General features: G+C 41.1%; 1 protein-coding gene across 7 annotated transcripts; it reads right to left on the reverse strand.

The window, feature by feature from the left end:
• Positions 1-1,716: 1,716 nt before the first annotated feature.
• On the reverse strand, positions 1,717-14,833 carry LZIC (leucine zipper and CTNNBIP1 domain containing). Of its 7 annotated transcripts, XM_023746347.1 has the most exons (8): positions 14,713-14,734; positions 14,022-14,180; positions 8,574-8,682; positions 7,074-7,209; positions 6,252-6,350; positions 4,886-4,981; positions 4,623-4,704; positions 1,717-4,160 (listed from the first exon to the last, which is right to left on the reverse strand). In XM_023746347.1, exons 3-8 carry the CDS (start codon positions 8,672-8,674, stop codon positions 4,102-4,104), a joined length of 573 nt encoding a protein of 190 aa, XP_023602115.1. In that variant the 5' UTR covers positions 8,675-8,682; positions 14,022-14,180; positions 14,713-14,734; the 3' UTR covers positions 1,717-4,101. The 7 variants fall into 7 exon arrangements, with proteins under 7 accessions (XP_023602115.1, XP_023602118.1, XP_006105341.1 ...); XM_023746350.1 differs by lacking the exons at positions 8,574-8,682; positions 14,713-14,734 and adding an exon at positions 14,789-14,833 and having other exon boundaries at positions 14,022-14,184; XM_006105279.3 differs by lacking the exons at positions 14,022-14,180; positions 14,713-14,734 and adding an exon at positions 14,789-14,828.
• Between the last annotated feature and the right edge of the window lie 7 nt (positions 14,834-14,840).

Consider the following 14,840-nt stretch of genomic DNA (forward strand, 5'->3'; position numbering starts at 1 on the left):
CAATGCTCCCACCAACTGAACTAATCAGCCAGGGCAGGTTATCTTTTCTTTTAAAGAAGTGGTAAAGCACCGCATTTTCTAAGGTCACAAGCAAATCAGGGTTAAGGCAATCGTTATTATCTAATCCAGGCCAAATGTCTGCTTTTGCCTAAATTACCTATCTCTTTGATTATCACTGGGGATAACTGTTTCAGTTTTCAACTTGGCTTGGTTTAGGAGTATTGGAGGAATAACACCAGGCCTAAGGGAACACAAGCCAAGAAAACATTAATCTCCTCTTACCGGAAAGAACACCTCCATGTAATATGATGATTGAATGGTAACAAAAAGCAAAATACCCCTCCTGCTAAGACATTTTACTTTAAACAGACACAATTAAGATAACTTAGGCTCTTGCACCATGTACTGAAATTATGATTATAAAAAAAAAATCAGAAGTTCTTGTGGGAAGGCCTAAAAATTTATGGTCATAGTTGCAGTTGCCAGAAGTCAGGGCAGAGATCTGTGGCTGATGCATAACCTTACAAAGAACCCTACTAGCATTATCTCCCTCTTTTCTAATTCAAAAGAAAATTGGTGGTTCTCCTTGACCTCCTTTACAGAAAATAATTTTTTACTAGTTTAGTTATTGTCAACTGTAGTCCGCTGTCTGAGGCTGTAAGAAATGTGATCTCAGAGGAAAACAAGCGTTAGAAAGCTTCTAACTGGCAGCCTCAAACCTCTCAACTTGTCTAATCCTTTGCTTGCAACAGCATGGACTCCCCATTGTGAACGCTTGGGAACACTACTGACCCCTTGTGTCTGAGGCCTTTCAGCATTTTAGTCTTTTCACTTTGCTGTCAGTGTGAGCAGGGAGAGAGGGGTTTCAAAAAGAAAGTCAGTCAGGAGGTCAAAAGGCCATATTCTAGGGGAATATCTAGACAGCCATAGTTTTAACCTGTGTTTTTGTGACTTAATGAAAATATTAAATGCTAGTTAACCCAGTTTCTAAACCTTTTAACTCCAGACCAGACAGACTGGGAGCAATTACAACTTGTTCAGGGGTCTGTGGGAATGCTGGCAGTTTTAATTTACATATTAATGCTGGAAAACATTTTCAGAGGCTAAGAAGAGCATTCTTTGGTCCTAATCATGAACAGAATAAGAAAAAGAAAAAAAGACAGGAAAGTGGTTGAAAAGCTCTAGGCAAAATGGTCTGGGTTTATTTTTTTCTGTAATAATTTCAAACTATCCATCATTTACTATAATGAGATACCACAGCAATGGTGGATTTGTAGTCTTTTCTTTTGCCCAAGATGATCATTCTTTGGCTGAGTGTCTTCAATAAAAGACTTAACAATCAAAGTTAACAATCCATCTGTCCCAACTCCAACTCCTTCCTGAGAACAACTCATTCTATTTCTTGGTTTCTGCCTCTACCACCCACCTAGAATACTTATCTTACCACTCACAGGATAAAACAAAACACTGAAACATAGGAATTGTTTTAAATTACTAGATTTCATTAAACAGCCCAGTTGGACACTTGCTCATTGGAATTTACTTTGCTTCCTCCAGTTCTTTGAAAAAAAACAAGAATTCTGTTCATGAAAATATCAGCTTGACCCAAGGATGTAAAAAAGTTAGCTGCCTCAGCATTAGTTATTGCAGTTTGAGACCTCCCAAGAGGTCTAAAACACTAGAAGATTAAATATAGCAAAATATGAACAGGAAACATAGTTTGCAAGTCATTTAATAACTACAGCTGTATAGAATTTTCAAATGATTTATTTTTCAAATTATTATTCTGAATTAAATATCAAATTTGTGAAACAAAATATATCATATGCCCTTGAAAGAACTGTTAAGTGGTGGATTAACCCCAATGCAAAACTTGTTTCTGTCCTAAGGAAGAGAGGGGAACGCACAGTAATCACGGTAATCCTGTGTGGTAGTAGGTCCTATTATCCCCACTGAATAGAAGAGGAAAAAGAGGCTCAAAAAGCTGAAGTAACCTGTCAAAGAGCACATGGCCATGATTGGCAGTGTCTTGCTAGGCACTGCAAACTTGACCTCTTTTAAAGGAAGATTAATTTTAAATTGAGTACTAGTTATTGCTTACAAAATGAATATATTAATGTGGTTAATGACAAAATATTTCACTGATGTTGGTCTAATAGAAAGTTTAAGGGAAACCAAAATTAAGGACCCCAGATTCATCTAGGCCCCTTTGAAATACAAAATATTGCTAATTTTCCTCATCCTGCTACTGGAGGGGAAGGGGAAAGCTTGCTAAGGCTTAAAACAACAGCACAGCAATGCCATTCCTAGGTACTATATCCAAAAGAGCTGAAAACAGGTACTAAAACAAGTACTCACACACCAATGTTAATAGCACAATAGCCAATGAGTGGGGAAAAAAATGTTCATCAAGAGATAAATGGAAAAACACAATAGGGCACCCATGCAAGGGAATATTTTCCCTGTTAAAAGGAATGACATACTGATGTGGATTAACCTCGAAAATATTACACTAACTGAAAGTAGCCAGACCCAAAAGGTCACATACTGTACGAATGTATTTATATGAAATATCCAGCTTAGGTAAATCCATAGAGATAGGAAGTAAATTAGTGGTGGCTGCAGGGCTAGGAGGGAACAGGGAGTTTCTAATGAAAATGTTTTGTAACTAAACAGTGGTGGTGATTGTATAATACTGTGAATGTTCTAAATGCCACTGAACTGTACACTTTAAAATGGTGAATGTTATGTGAATTTCACCGTGGTTAAAACAAAAATATAGAATAATGAAGTAATGATGATTGGCCATAAAGCCCTAAATGAAGAGCAGATAATTTGCCTTTTCTTGGTTTGTCACAATTTCAATGAGTTTTGGGCCATCATAAACCAATATATGAAAAATTATCCATTAAAAGCTCCAAATAAGGCATTCATGTATCTGAGTTCCCCTATTTTGTCTAGTTGACAGAGCACCTAGTTGAGTTTACAGTTTATATGAAGCTTTAAAGATTTTTTAATTTGTATAAAGTGCAAAGAAAAAGAGTATTGAGAAACATATGAAAGACTATAAAATAGCCAGAGCCTAGGAACAACATACATGCAAATGGGGACATCTATATACAGAGATGTAAACACTCAGGAGAGAAACCTGCTTCTCCTCAGAACGTATTTTGTGTTTCTCCAAAAACTGACTAGTAAACAGTAATCTGCAGTCACCACCCAACGGGTTTTAGCAAAGAGGTCACACACAGGGAGGGCCTCTAGCTGCCACTTCCAATTACTCCCCTGGTGAAACAACACAGGAGGTTAAGTTACTTCAGGAGACTCTCAACAGGGCTGCCATTGTTCCAGGCTCAAAACTCAGAGAGACAATAGACCCTATTCATCAGGAGAGCTTACAGGCCGGGGAATGGTCCCTTAGTGACAACTTTTTGTTAGGACATCGAATTTTTATAAACATGGACTTGTACAAATATATGTTAATTCTTTTCAAAAAACAACATAGGTTGAAAAAAAAATAAAATTCAATGGACACGAAATGGGGAGTTTGGACCCCCGAGTTTTATCCCCAACTCTCTGATGTGACTTTAAGCAAGTCACTTTCTTTCTGAGCCTCGGTTTCCTTGTTTATTAAGTGAAAATGACTTCTAAGATCACTTAGGACTCTAAAATTCTATGAACACTTATGAGGTCTATTAATGTTGTTGCTACACTATTCACTCCAACACAAGTGGGGATAAATTCTGAGCAGAAAAGAATCACTAGCTCATATATTTTCATTTACTATCAGCACCGAAAAACAAAGAGCCTTAAAAAAACAGGAACTATTTTCTATATTCTCTTTAAACAGACAAATCATAATGAATAGGTCTAGAGATCCCTCCATCCCACCAAGTCCAGGATCACCCAGAAGGCTGCCCTACAGAAAGCACAATGGTGAAGGGCACAAACAGAAGCCACGAGTATGTTTTTGTCACCTTTTCTTAGGTTATGAATGCACTTGAAGAATCTCTTGATTTCTCTGCAATGACTCAAAATCCCCAGAAGAAAAACGCCATTTACAACAAGAATGTGATCACTGTCCCAAGCTTCCACACCACGTCATTTTTTTGTTTTTTCAACCTCAAAACTTGCCAAAGCAAGAACTTTGTCTCCAGAGCCTAAGAGAGACACATAAATGAAAACGAAAAGGTCATTTCAAATGCATTTACAGTTCCAGGCAAAGAGGCGAAAACTTATCACATACACATTGAAACAGAGATAAAGTTCGCTTCTATTACCAGCGCATTCCCCTAAGCTTTTCCCTAAGCCATCCCAGTTTCCTTCCCCTCCAACCAACAATCAGCTCCAAGGGTCTCTTATTGGTTGCAAATGGTAAAAATTTAGTTTACTTTTATATTTACATTTAGATGACAAATATTCTTAAAGCATTAGGCTATATTAACTTAATTGTGTGATTATAAAGTTTTGGGAAATAAACTCAATAAAAGGGATTTATAAAGAAAACAATTCTGGTTTTACCTCTAAACTCAATCTGAGAAAGCCATCATGTTATCTCACCTACGCTATCTGTCCATTGGACAGTAATTCATGTCCAACTTTCAGAAATACGAGCTACTCACCAAGGTCTGTAGAGACTTTCTCGAACTGGCTGAGAATAGCACCTGCATTTGCTGACAAGAAGGCCTCATCATCTGCAGTCAACTAAACAAAGCAAAACAAGTCCGGTGTAGTGGGTTCAAATCTTAACAGGCAGTTCTGGGAACCACTGCTAAGAATGCCTCAGGGCTATAAACTAGATCACAGATCAAGAAGTTCTGTACCAAATACTTTACACCTTTTCTTTATGGCTAATGCTATCTTATATTAAATTAAACACAGGTACCTTCTCTCCAAGTTTCCTGAGAGCTGTTAGTATCTCCACTTTCTGTTGAGTGTACAAGTCTCTTTCCAGCTTCCCAACCATGAGATCTCTATCCATCTATAATGGATGAACACAAAGCATACGGTATTTAAGTTAAAAACATTCTATGCATAAAATACAGCTCTTCAGGTCTACTTCTTTAAAAAATATCCCCTAGCTGATTAATATTATAAGGAATTAAAGAAACAATTTAAGACAAACATGATAGAAATGCTATTACATAGTTCTAATAAATCTTAATGCTAATCATAACCAGTCTTAGTTACAAACTGTTTAGTAGTAGAGTTTAGGGATTAGGGATTAGTAAGGCAACAGCTTCCTTTAGAGAGGATCCATCCTAAGAACTTATTAAACTCAAGTGTGGTTTATAGGCTTGAATGAGGTCATTGGTATCAGGCCTCCTGGTACTTGGGTTAAATATTGCCTTTACCACTAGAAACAGTGATAGTATATACTATACATTGGTACTATTCTATGTGCTTTACATATTACATATTACATATAATATGTGCTCTACATATATTATTTCATTTAATCCTCATAACAACTATAAGAGGGAGAAACTATTATTATCACCTTTTTTTACAGGTGGGGAAATTGAGGCACAAGAGTTTGAACAAAATAACTTCTCCAAGGTCACATATCTCTACATGGAGCAGGAATACAAATCCAGGCCAGTCTGACCTAAGTTCATACTCCTAACCACTATCCTACTGAATTACCAGTGCTTGCAAATAACCATTAATGCCTTTATTACATTCAAGTTTATAAACATTTCTTCAAGTATCAGGTTTATAAAGACATTTGAAATCCTTAGGTGAGAAAGGCCACACACACACACACAAAGCAATGCTAATGAATTCTAGATGGGATTTCAACTCAGAGCTTCAGAAGTAAGTAGTAAAACCTTACCGGTAGAGTTCAAGTAGAAGTGGTCAGTCGCAATTTAAACTGCCACTTGCTGTTTAACCTTCTGAATTCAAAATCAACAATAACTGCTCAAAGGACAAATTTTGACCAATTTTTTAAAAATGGACTTTTTTAGAGCAGCTTTAGGTTCACAGTAAATTGAGTGAAAGGAACTGAGATTTCCCATATACCTCTTGCCCCCACTCACGCACAGCCTCTCCATTACAAACATCCCCCACCAGAGTGGGACATTTGTTTCAATTGATGAACCTACACTGAAACAGTTTACATTAGGGTTCACTCTTGGTGCTGTACATTCTCAACTGACCAATTTTTAAACTTCAGAATAACATGAGCAAATTGTTGGGCTAAGAAAAAAAATACACACAGCCATTGGGTCAATTTAAAGAAACTTTACCTCCGCTAATCTTGTCCGAAGCTGACCTGGTTGTTTCTTTGCAAACAATCTGATGACCTCTGGGGTTTTAAAGGCCTGGCTGATAGCTGCTTGGATAGCCTAGAAATACAAGGTGAAAACTAACCAAAATATTCCAGTGAATCAGATGTTGCAACTGATTGATGGGTCTTCAGTTATTAATAGGCCTTCTTTATTTATCAAATACTGTTACAATTTTAGTTTCCATTTGCTATTTCTGTGCATGTCATTGGAGTCAAGTATATCCTATATAATAAAAGCCTAATACTAGTATGATAAGTATCTGGTAGTCCATTCAACCAATCTAAGTGTAATGCTAATGATATGCTAAAGCCGTTCAACCATTCGCTATGACATGCACTGACCACCAGGGGGCAGACGCTCTGACTGGTAGGATAGCTTACTGCTGGGGTCCGGCCGATTAGGATGGGCCGAACACACCCTGGAGCCCTCCCACAGTCCCACAGTCTCTCCCCGGCCCTGATTGTGCACTGGTGGGGTCCCTTGGCCTGGCCTGTGCCCTCTTGCAGAGACCCCTCAGGGGATGTCAGACTGCCGGTTTCGGCCCTATCCCCGCATGCTAGGCTGAGGGACCCCACAGGTGCACAATGCCATGCATTGGGCCTCTAGTAACTAAATAAAGATCTGGAAGCATATGCTATTTTATCCACAAGTGGACACTCACCTAGAAGTTAAACCTAAAAAAAAGGATAAATTTTCTATCTTAAATATACTTACCAAAAAAAAAAAGAAAGAAGAAAAAAATGACCTAACTGTGTCATCTAGGTAAGTAATTATGCTTACCAGTTGCATTCCACTTAGTTCATCTACCAAAGTCATATTTCCAGACATAATTTTCTTCAGTGAATCATTAAATTCACTTAGTTGCTCCAGCGTTTCCTTTTTGGTTTCTTCATATTCATCTGCATCAAGTTCCTCTCTGAAGTACAGTGAATATAATATATAAAATACAGAGTTCCAAGTGAAAACAACAATGTTAGTATTTGTACACTGAGACTTCAGATACATATATTTACAAAAAAATATCTTGGGGGAAAAAGGCTAAAACGAAATATCAAAATACTAATGATGGGTGTATTCAGATATTAAAAATGTGGGCATTTTGCTGCAATGTGGTTACTTTAACTAAACATTTTTCTTTTAACAAAATGAGGCACATTTAAACCACATAATAACTTCCTTTTTTTAAAAATATATTTTATTGATTTTTTACAGAGAGGAAGGGAGAGAGATAGATAGTTAGAAACATCGATGGGAGAGAAACATCGATCAGCTGCCTCCTGCACATCTCCCACTGGGGATGTGCCCGCAACCCAGGTACATGCCCTTGACCGGAATCGAACCTGGGACCTTTCAGTCCGCAGGCCGACGCTCTATCCACTGAGCCAAACCGGTTTCGGCAATAACTTCCTTTTAAGCAGTCTATAAATCAATGATATAAACTTGGGCAAGATTGTTAACATAGCGAAGCCTCACTTTCTGTATCTATAAATTGAAGATAATAATAGTGCCCTCCTTATAGGGTTGCTAGGAGCATTAAATGAAATATGGAAAGTGCTTGGCATGTAAAAGATACTAGTTATTATCATTAATGGTAGGTAAAATTTTGTGCACCTTGAAATACAACAGGAATACAGTGCTTGCCATTTGAGTAAGAGGTTATTTTCATGCATCAAACAAAGCATTTATTAAACACTTACTACAAATAACAACAGTTATTATTTATGGAGCACCTACTCCATCCGAGCATTTTGTTGGCTCCTTCATTTGTAATATTTACCATGGCTGAAGAGTCTTGGTCTTTTAAGCAGTCAAGACTAAAAATACACCAGAAGTTCAAGTAGAACCTTCTCAGCTTGATGCCAAGCAGGGCTATTTTATTATTTTAATAATTCTTTATTGTTGAAGGTATTACATATGTCCCCTTTTCCCCCCATTTACCCCTCCAAGCCCCACACCCCTGCCTTCAGCACCCTATGAGGGTTATTTTAAATACTGAAGACAAGGTAGGTGTTATTATTTCCACTTCACATATATGGAAACGGAAACTTAAGTATTTTGCCCACGTTCACACTTGCTTTGTAATTAAATGAAAGACTTTCACCTCCCAGCCTTTATGACCTCAAAGCCTACATTAACTTAATTTCTCCACCAGACAAAGCACTGTGAAGAACACTACAGGAGGAGTACAAATCACACATGGGCCTGAACTCATGGAGTTTGTAATCATGCTGCAGAAAAAAGGCATTTTTACAGCGTAACAGCATACAATTATACTATTACCTGCATTCCTCCAGATCTTGTAATTGCTGCATTAGTCTATCCAACTGTTCTTCTAAATTCTGCTTTAATTTGCTTGTCTCTGTCTTTCCTCTGGAAGCCATTTTAATCCCTAAACAGAACAATAAACCCACATACAGTATATAGTTGGCTATCTAAAATGATTCAACATACCAGGAAAATTTTAAATAGGCTATACTCTTTCTTAGCTATAGGTGTGGGAAATATAGTTGTGCAAAGAAAATCTCAATCTACACTAATAAAAGAGAAACATGGTAATTGGCGTACGACCGCTACCCTTTTCATTGGCTAATCAGTGAGTATATGCAAATTAACTGTCAGCCAAGATGGCGGCCGGCAGCCAGGCAGCTGGAAGAGAACATGAGGCTTGCTTGCTGCAGTGAAGGAGGACTCCAACGTTCCCCGCCTCACTTGCCGGCCTCTGAGCTACAACTCTAAGCAACTATGTACTATGTTGCAAATAAGAAGATAAACAAAACCCCAGAAACCGGCTTTCATTCAGCCAGGCTTTAGCAACATTGTATCGATGTTTTCAGCAGCGAGGCCTCAGAGCTAAAGCTGGCCCAGAATAAAAAAAAAAAGAAAGAAAACAAGGAGCGGTTGGAAGCTTCAGTCACTCGCTTCCGGAAAACAGCCCTCAGCCCCTCACCCAGACTGGACAGGCACCCCAGTGGGGACCCCCACCCTGATCCAGGACACCCTTCAGGGCAAACCAGCCAGCCCCCACCCATGCACCAGGCCTCTATTCTATATAGTAAAAGGGTAATATGCCTCCCAGCACCGGGATCAGCGGAGCAGTGAGGCTCCCGGCACCGGGATCAGCGTGACAGGGGGCAGCGCCCAAACCCCCTGATCGCCCTGCGGCTCTGTGTGTTACAGGGGGCGGGGCCACAACCTCCCTATCTGCCCTGCTCTGTGCCTGATAGGGGGGAGCTCCCCAATCCCCTGATTGCCCTGCGGCTCTGTGTTTGACAGGGTGCAGCCCACCAACCCCCTGATCGGCCCTGCTCTGTGTGTGACAGTGTAGAGCCATAACCTCTCCATCGGCCCTGCCCCGAGTGTGACAGTGGCGGCGCCCCAACCCCCTGATCGGCCCTGCTCTGTGGGTGATAGAGGGTGGCGCCCCAACCCCCCTCCATGGGCCTTGCTGTGTGACAGGGTAGAGCCATAACCTCCCCATTGGCCCTGCCCTGAGTGTGACAGGGTGCAGCGCCCCAACCCCCTTATCCGCCCTGCTCTGTGTGTGACAGGGGGCGGTGCCCCAACTCCCCTATCGGCCCTACTCTGTGAGTGACAGCGGGGAGCTCCTCAACCCCCTGATCGGCCCTGCTCTGTGCGTGACAGGGTACGGAGCCCCAACACCCCTGATGGGCCCTGCTCTGTGCGTGACAGGGGGCAGCGCCCCAACCCCCTGATCGGCCCTGCTCTGTGAGTGACAGGGGGCAGCGCCCCAACCCCCTGATCGGCCCTGCTCTGTGCATGACAGGGGGTGGCGCCGCAACCTCCCCATCGACCCTGCCTTGAGTGTGACAGGGGGTGGTGCCCCAACCCCCCAATCGGCCCTACCCTGAGCGTGACTGAGGGTGGCATCACAACCTCCCGATCCGCCCTGCTCTGAGCATGACGGGGCGACGCCCCAACTCCCCAATTGGCCCTGCTCTGAGCCTGACCAGGGGCTGCACCTAGGGATTGGGCGTGCCCTCTGCCACCCGGAAGCAGGCCTAAGCCAGCAGGTCGTTATCTTACGAGGGGTCCCAGACTGCGAGAGGGCACAGGCCGGGCTGGGGGACCCCCCCCCCCCGAGTGCACAAATTTTTGTGCACTGAGCCTCTAGTTTATATATAAAAGTTTAAACTCACCCCACAAAAATGCTTGGCAGTTTTCTTTCTTTTTTTTCTAAGTGTTTTCATTTTAAATATTTCTTAAAATTAATTTTTTGAGAGAGAGGAAGAGAGGGAGAGACAGAAACATCGATGCAAAAGTGTAACATCTATCAGTGGCCTCCTGCATGCTCCCTACCAGGGATGGAGCCAGCAACCAGAGCATGTGCCCTGATCCCTGACAGGGAATTGAACTGGCAACCCTTTGGTGCATGGGATGGTGCTCAACCAACTGAGCCACACTGGCCAGGGCCTGGCAATCTTCTTAATTGACTTGATGAATTAATTAGAAGTCTTCACTAGTGGGTCTATCTCACCTTAAACAGATTTGATAGATGAAGATACAGATTTATAAAGAAATAGATCAGGTGTGAATACAGATTCATTATAATATTCTTTTTCATTCTTAGTATGTTCCAGGACTTAGAACACTCCTAGGCCCTAGCTGGTTTGGCTCAGTGGATGGAGCTTCAGACTGCGGACTGAGGGGTCCCAGGTTCGATTCCGGTCAAGGGCACATGCCCAGGTTGCAGGCTTGATCCCTAGTAGGGGTGTGCGGGAGGCAGCCAGTCAATGTTCTCTGTCATCATTGATGTTTCTATCTTTCCCCCTCTCCCTTACTTTCTGAAATCAATAAAAATATATTTTTTTAAAAAAGAACACTCCTAGTATTATCTTGCTGGTCGTATGTGTATTTACCTAATATTGTGTGGGCATGAACAACTTTTGATATGAATTTCTTCTTTGAAAATGTGCCCATTTTTCTACTGGATTGTATTTCCCTTACTGACTTATATAAGATGGATACAAAGACTTTGTATTTATGTTGCAAATATTATCTCTTGTCTCCTGACTTTAAATTCTACTTATGATGTTTTTATCACAATAATTACTTTTAATGGTCAAATCTATCTTCTCCTTAAATCTTCTTAGTCTGTGCCCCATGAAAGCAGGCCCTAACTATCTCAAGATTTGAAAATATATATTTTTTATTCTAAAACTTTTATATATGTATTTTTAACATTCAGCTCTTTAAGCCACCTACATTTTTTGCTAATGCTGTGAAGTTAGGGGTCTTTTATTTTCTTTCAAATGGATAGTCAATTGCCCAAACACTATTTACTAGTCAGTATTCATTTATGCCACCTTTAATGTACTCAATCGTGGCTCAATAGTGTTTCATTGATAATATTCTGGTCCTAAGGCATTGCTTTACTATTTTAATTTTTATAGCTTTAGAGCTGATGTATAATGATAACTGATAAGAAGTTGCTTTTATTACTGTGGGTTTCTTCCCCCCAATAACTCTTCGTTATTCATGTGCATTTCCTCTTTTAGATATGTATTTCCAGAAGAAATTTAGATGAATTTAAAATCAGTCTGTCAAGTTTTCTTAGAAATTAAATTGAGCCCTAACTGGCTTGGTTCAGTGAATAGAGTGTAAACTTTCGGATTGAAGGGTCCCAGGTTCGATTCCAGTCAAGGGCACATACCTCGGTTGCAGGCTCAATCCCCATGTGGGAGGCAACCAATCGATGTGTCTCTCTCACATTGATGTTTCTCTCTGTCTTTCCCCCTCCACTCTCTCTAAATATCAATGGAAAAATATCATCGGGTGAGGATAAACAATAAATAAATAAATTCAATTGACATTTTGACAGGGCTTACATTTAAGTTAGACACTAATGTGGAGAAAACTCGTATCCTTGAAATTTGAATCTTCCTATCAAGCAATATGTATTTTATTTAGGCTTTCTTTTATAATTTTTAAAAAGAAAATATTTTTTTCACAAAGGCCTTGAACATTGGCTATTCTTAGATATTTTGTATTTTTTGTTAATATTGGGAATAGGGTTTTCATTATTATAATTCCTGATTATTGCTGATGTAGAGAAGAGCTACTGATTTTGGTGTTGATATTGTATGCATCTAACATTTATAGCATTTAAGTTTTTCTATTTATAAAAATTAAACTTACATTCCTTTCGGGAAACACATATTGCCTAGTATTAGGTATAAACCATTCATTGAAACCTAAATCCTAGGGTAACATATTAAAACATTTAAAATTTTCCTACACATAATCATTATCAGACAATTTGATATGTGAACTTCAGTGAAGAGAATTCCTTACATCATATTCAAAGTAGAATTTAATCAGTGAAAATCTACTCTTACTACCTGCCATATCTCTTAAAACTAAATAATCTACAATCATTAACATGTAAATGTAAATGAGTATAGCCAGAAGTGTAATTTATGATAGCTATGCGTCATGTAAAATTTCTCCTGGAAATACATATTTAAATTTTATTTTAAATCTGTTGTATTTTCCAGTAAAATTCAAGGCAAACCTGAGATAAAACCAAAAGTGTCTTTTCAGGATTAATTTCCTATAGTCTAACCACGCTGGACTATTTGCTATTTCAGAAAATGCTATGAACTTTCATCCTTCTCTTGGGAGCCTGCATTTTTTTCTAGCTGACAAGCCCAGGTCATTCAGTCTTAAGGGTCTAGCTCAAGTCCACCTCCTCCATAATGCCTTCTTTGGTTACCCCCACTCACTAGGTTGTGAGTTATTTGAGAGTAGGGATTTTGCTTTCTCTTTATAAACCAGCATCTAGCACAACGCTGCACACACAAAACATACTGGATAAATAATTGGCAAATCAATTATGAAAAGAGGAGTCTTTTTTGTGTGTGTGGCTGTTGGTTTTTGTTGTTGTTGTTAATCCTCACCTGAGGATATTTTTTCCATTGCTTTTCAGAGAGTGGAAGGGAGGGAGGGGAGAGAAAGAGAAACATCAATGTGAGACACATCAACTGGTTGCCTCCCGCAGGTGCCCCCACCGCAGGGCATGGAGGGAACCAGCTACCCAGGTATGTGCCCTTGACCCAGAATTGAACCTGTGACCCTTCCATACCCAGCCTATGCTATAACCACATAGCCACACTGGCCAGGGCTGCATTCCACATCTTATTCTCTATTTACGACTTTTTTCTTCCCTGAATTATATGAGTTCATTATAGCGTGTTTTCTGTGTCTTTCTCTCCAACTGTAAAAGTTCTGAAAGCAGAAAATTAGTCTGATTCCGCTTAGCCTCGATACTCAATAACTGGATGATGTGTATAAAGGCACAACATATTTTAGGGAGGTAAAGCTATTCTAAATAAATTCCAGAGAAACTTTAAAAGCCTTAACCTGGCGCTACATTGAGATTTACCCCAGAAAGATTAACTCGCTGGCACCATCTAGCATTCAATAAAGGTGGTGCATCTTTTACCAAAAGCTAATCTGGAGAGGAAACTACTCATTCATGCTCACTTGTCTCTTTTTTTAAAAAACAAAACAAAAACTTTTTTATTTATTTCAGAGAGGAAGAGAAAAAAAACATCATGATGAGAGAGAATCGTTGGTTGGCTGCCTCCTGCACACCCCTTACTAGGGATCTAGCTGCCACCCAGGCATGTGCCCTGACCTGGAATCGAACTGTGACCTCCTGGTCCCTAGGTTCTCGCTCAGCCACTGAGCCACGCCCACCGGGCTCACCTGTCTCTTATCACTCTGGACTCTGCACAGTGCTGACAGGTCTCAAATTGCATACACCTCCAGCTCTTGAAGTCCCAGTGTCATACGCTTGAGGAAAGTGACACTGCTCATCAGAACTACAAGAAGCTCGACGTGCAAACAAACCACCGTGGGGTGGAGCTGGTTGGGGAAAGAAAAACCATTTGCAAGTAGTTTTTATTCACTAGGTATAATCTTGGCCTAAAGCAGTCCAGATAGCTCCCACTGGAACCGCCTGCAACTGAAACACACCTCCCTCTTTCTAGGAAGACATCCAGGGGGCCTCGTTGGGGGTGGTGACGGGGTGGGGTGGGGGGGGAGGACAGCCTTTCTGAGATGTTTCCTAGTGCGGACGTTACTGAGGAAAACCCCCGGGCGGACTCGCCTTGAGGGAAGCTGTCAAGTCCAGAAAGGCACAGAGAAGTAAGGGCGGAGAGCACCCCTTTCCCGTTTCCGGCTGGAAGAGAGCTGCGTTTGGACCGCAACCTTCCGGACGCGGTCAGGGAGCAGCCCCGGCCACGGCCCCAAATCCTGTCTCCACGCGGGAACTTGAAGCTCCCGCACGCCGGTCCTGTGGCGGCCGGGCTCGACTAGGCCCCGGTTGCCACCAGAGGTCGCCGTGAACCCAACACCCCGAAACTTTTCGGCCCTCCCTGACCAGAACCCGAACGACCTCTTCAGGATTTCGGGGCTCCCTCTCCGTCTCAGGCCCCTGGTCCTCAGAGTTGAGAGCCAGGGGCCCCGCCTACCTGCTAGTCCTGGGCTGGCGGACGCGCGCTGGGGGAGCACTTCCGCCGGACG

This window comes from Myotis lucifugus, unplaced genomic scaffold, assembly GCF_000147115.1.
Source record: "Myotis lucifugus unplaced genomic scaffold, Myoluc2.0 scaffold_658, whole genome shotgun sequence".
Lineage (NCBI taxonomy): Eukaryota > Metazoa > Chordata > Mammalia > Chiroptera > Vespertilionidae > Myotis > Myotis lucifugus.

Bases quoted from the DNA above. Each gene is read 5' to 3' on its own strand.
- LZIC (XM_006105279.3), bottom strand. From the start codon at position 8,674: ATGGCTTCCAGAGGAAAGACAGAGACAAGCAAATTAAAGCAGAATTTA. The intron at 7,210-8,573 runs GTAATAGTATAA...ACTGTACTTCAG, and splicing joins CAAGATCTGGAGGAATGCAG to AGAGGAACTTGATGCAGATG. The intron at 4,161-4,622 runs GTGAGTAGCTCG...TGTCTCTCTTAG, and splicing joins GAAAGTCTCTACAGACCTTG to GCTCTGGAGACAAAGTTCTT.